Source organism: Oratosquilla oratoria, chromosome 1, assembly GCF_046742065.1.
Source record: "Oratosquilla oratoria isolate Oo_2021 chromosome 1, ASM4674206v1, whole genome shotgun sequence".
Taxonomy (NCBI): domain Eukaryota; kingdom Metazoa; phylum Arthropoda; class Malacostraca; order Stomatopoda; family Squillidae; genus Oratosquilla; species Oratosquilla oratoria.
The window spans coordinates 94,420,484-94,422,983 of record NC_134777.1 but is presented as its reverse complement, the minus strand read 5'-3'; the positions used below and the strand labels follow the sequence as shown (position 1 = coordinate 94,422,983).

Here is a 2,500-nt window from a genome sequence, read left to right as displayed (position 1 = left end):
ATAGTTTTGCTTTTTTTTTTTTCTAAAGGTCTATTTGCCCCCTTCAACTGCACGAAATTCCATTGAGAATTGAACGCTATACTCTGGGGACGAGCGTGAAAGGAGAGGCGACAGTCAACAGGAGTCAGGGGTATGGATGTCCACAAAGGCTCCTATGCAGCGAGATGGAAGAGTTACATTTATTGCAGTCGTTTGACTTTAATCGTTTAGCTTTTAGGGGGGGAAAGGCTCCTGACTGCAGGACAGAATGCAGTGAAACAGCTACTGTATACGCATACAAATACATTCACAAGATATAAAGTACATCACACAACAAACGCACACACAAAAATAAATGTAGTTTGAGAGTGTATGGTACATCCCTATGTTCAGAAATGGTGGAATGTCATTTATAAACTATATATACATATTCTTTCTTTTACATACAGTTTCTTGTCTATGCAAAGGGAACTACTGGTAGACTGATCTAAATTTGAAACAGAGTTCAAAATGAACTGTTATCTGAATTTGAACTGAGAATAAAAAATAAATAAAGCCCGTGGAAGTTAACATGAACTGGGTTCTGCAGAACAAATGAACACTGAGAACTATACCAAATTAAAGATAACTCATTTTTTTTTATTCCTTTCAATTTTTACGCCGTTACCCGAGCGGATTAGAGCGTCGCTACTTGCGGTGGAGGTCGAGGTGACGGCAGCTCGAACCCTACCGCCAGCGAGTTGGACCAAGGGCATGGTTGATTACATTCCACGGCCCTCTGTGAGGGGCACCGTTCTAGCCTCCTGTAAGGGCGGAGGTTCGCGACGATAAACCAAATCATTATCATCAAGACGCTGTAACCAAGAACGCGTTCCTTTCTCTTCCATTTCTATCAACTTAAGTGATGTGGAAATTTACATTTTCTCCTCATGAGATTTTATTTACATATTCAACTGAAGAAAAAATCTTGCATACCTAAATTGAAATTAACAGATAAACAAATGAATATGTGAATACATGAATTGCGCAAACATTGATCCAATGACAAATGTGGAAGAATATAAAGAAACAAAAGATGTGGTGAAGAGATACAATGCTTACGCGTAAAAATGTGTCCGTAGACATAAATAGATGAAATGCAACACAGAATATTTGGAGAGGTTCAAGCAAACTAAATACTGTTTGAGTTTGAACTAAGAAGAGATGCAGTATGGGTATATACTATAAAACTTATAAAACCTTATCAAAGTAAACATTACTAAAAATGTGAGACACACATGCACACACACATACAGAGTAAGAAAGAGAGAATGGAAGAGAGTGAGAGAGAGAGAGAGAGAGAGAGAGAGAGAGAGAGAGAGAGAGAGAGAGAGAGAGAGAGAGAGAGAGAGAGAGAGAGAGAGAGAGAGAGAGAGAGAGAGAGAGAGAGAGAGGAAGGGGAGAGAGAGAGAGAGGGGGGGGGTGAAGGAATGGCTTCACACTCACCTCCGCGGCGCTCTTGCAAGGTTCCCGAAACTTCTCGATCATTTCCTTCCAGAGCTCGCGTGTGATCTGTTCGTTGAGCCAGCCGCCTCCGTCGGTGTTGCTGATGTCGAACCAGACCAGCCCAGGACCGCTGAGATGCTGGCGACACACACGGCCGTTGTAGGGCGCGCAGTACCCCTTGGGAGGACGCATCATCTCGTGCTCGACTAAGTGGATGACTGAGACAGTGAAAGTCTGCTCGTCGACACTAGGCGTGTTCTTGACCACGTTCTCCGCCCGGCAGGTGTAGTTTGCCGTTTCTGTCGCGTTGATTGTTAGAACGGAACGGATGTACCTTTTGAACGGCAAGAACTCGATACCGTCAAGTACCTGAAAGGGAGGGAGGGGGGTGGAGGATTGGGAGAAGGAGGGGGAGGAAAAAAGATACAAGCTTAGTTCTAGTTAAGTTCTTAGTTGATTTAGAATATATATAATACACAATGACTTATTGCAATGGAAGTGCATGCATTCTTGATCTACAATGTGTTCAAATTCAGAGTAATCAACATTAATGAACTTATGGAAATAAATCGAACAATTAATCGAGACATCACAACATGTTGTTGAGGTGTTCTGTTTAAATGAATATTAAATTTTCGATCCTCGCTTCACGTTATTACGTCTCCTGGTAATCTATTTGATTAAGTTAATTAACCGACTACCTACTTCTAGATTAAATCTAGACCTCAGTGGATGAACGCCATTGATTCTCTTTCAATGTTAATTTGAAAAGAACGTACATATTTCTTGATATATTGAACATGCTTGTTTACAAAATTTGTATTATAGCATTAGAGGAGAGGGGGTATCGCCGATTAAACTGAAACGGCCATGCTGTGGGTGTGCTGTGTCTTACTGCATTGCTTTGGACCCAGGGCTATGGATGAGATGCAGGGATGACCCGTCGTCCAGGAGGAGCCAAGATAAGAGGGAGGGAGGGATGGAAGGAGGGAGGGAGGGAAGGAGGGAGGGGGGAGGGGGTGTAGAATGGGGGTGA

General features: G+C 42.6%; 1 protein-coding gene across 3 annotated transcripts in view; it reads right to left on the bottom strand.

Annotated features, from left to right (window-relative positions):
- Positions 1-2,500, bottom strand: part of LOC143023228 (tyrosine-protein kinase transmembrane receptor Ror2-like) — a 250,938-nt gene that overhangs the window by 15,515 nt on the left and 232,923 nt on the right. For all 3 annotated transcript variants that reach the window (XM_076181901.1, XM_076181854.1, XM_076181786.1), the window contains one exon: positions 1,465-1,833. In XM_076181901.1, coding sequence (XP_076038016.1) covers positions 1,465-1,833 — 369 coding nt within the window. The remainder of the gene's footprint in view (positions 1-1,464; positions 1,834-2,500) is intronic.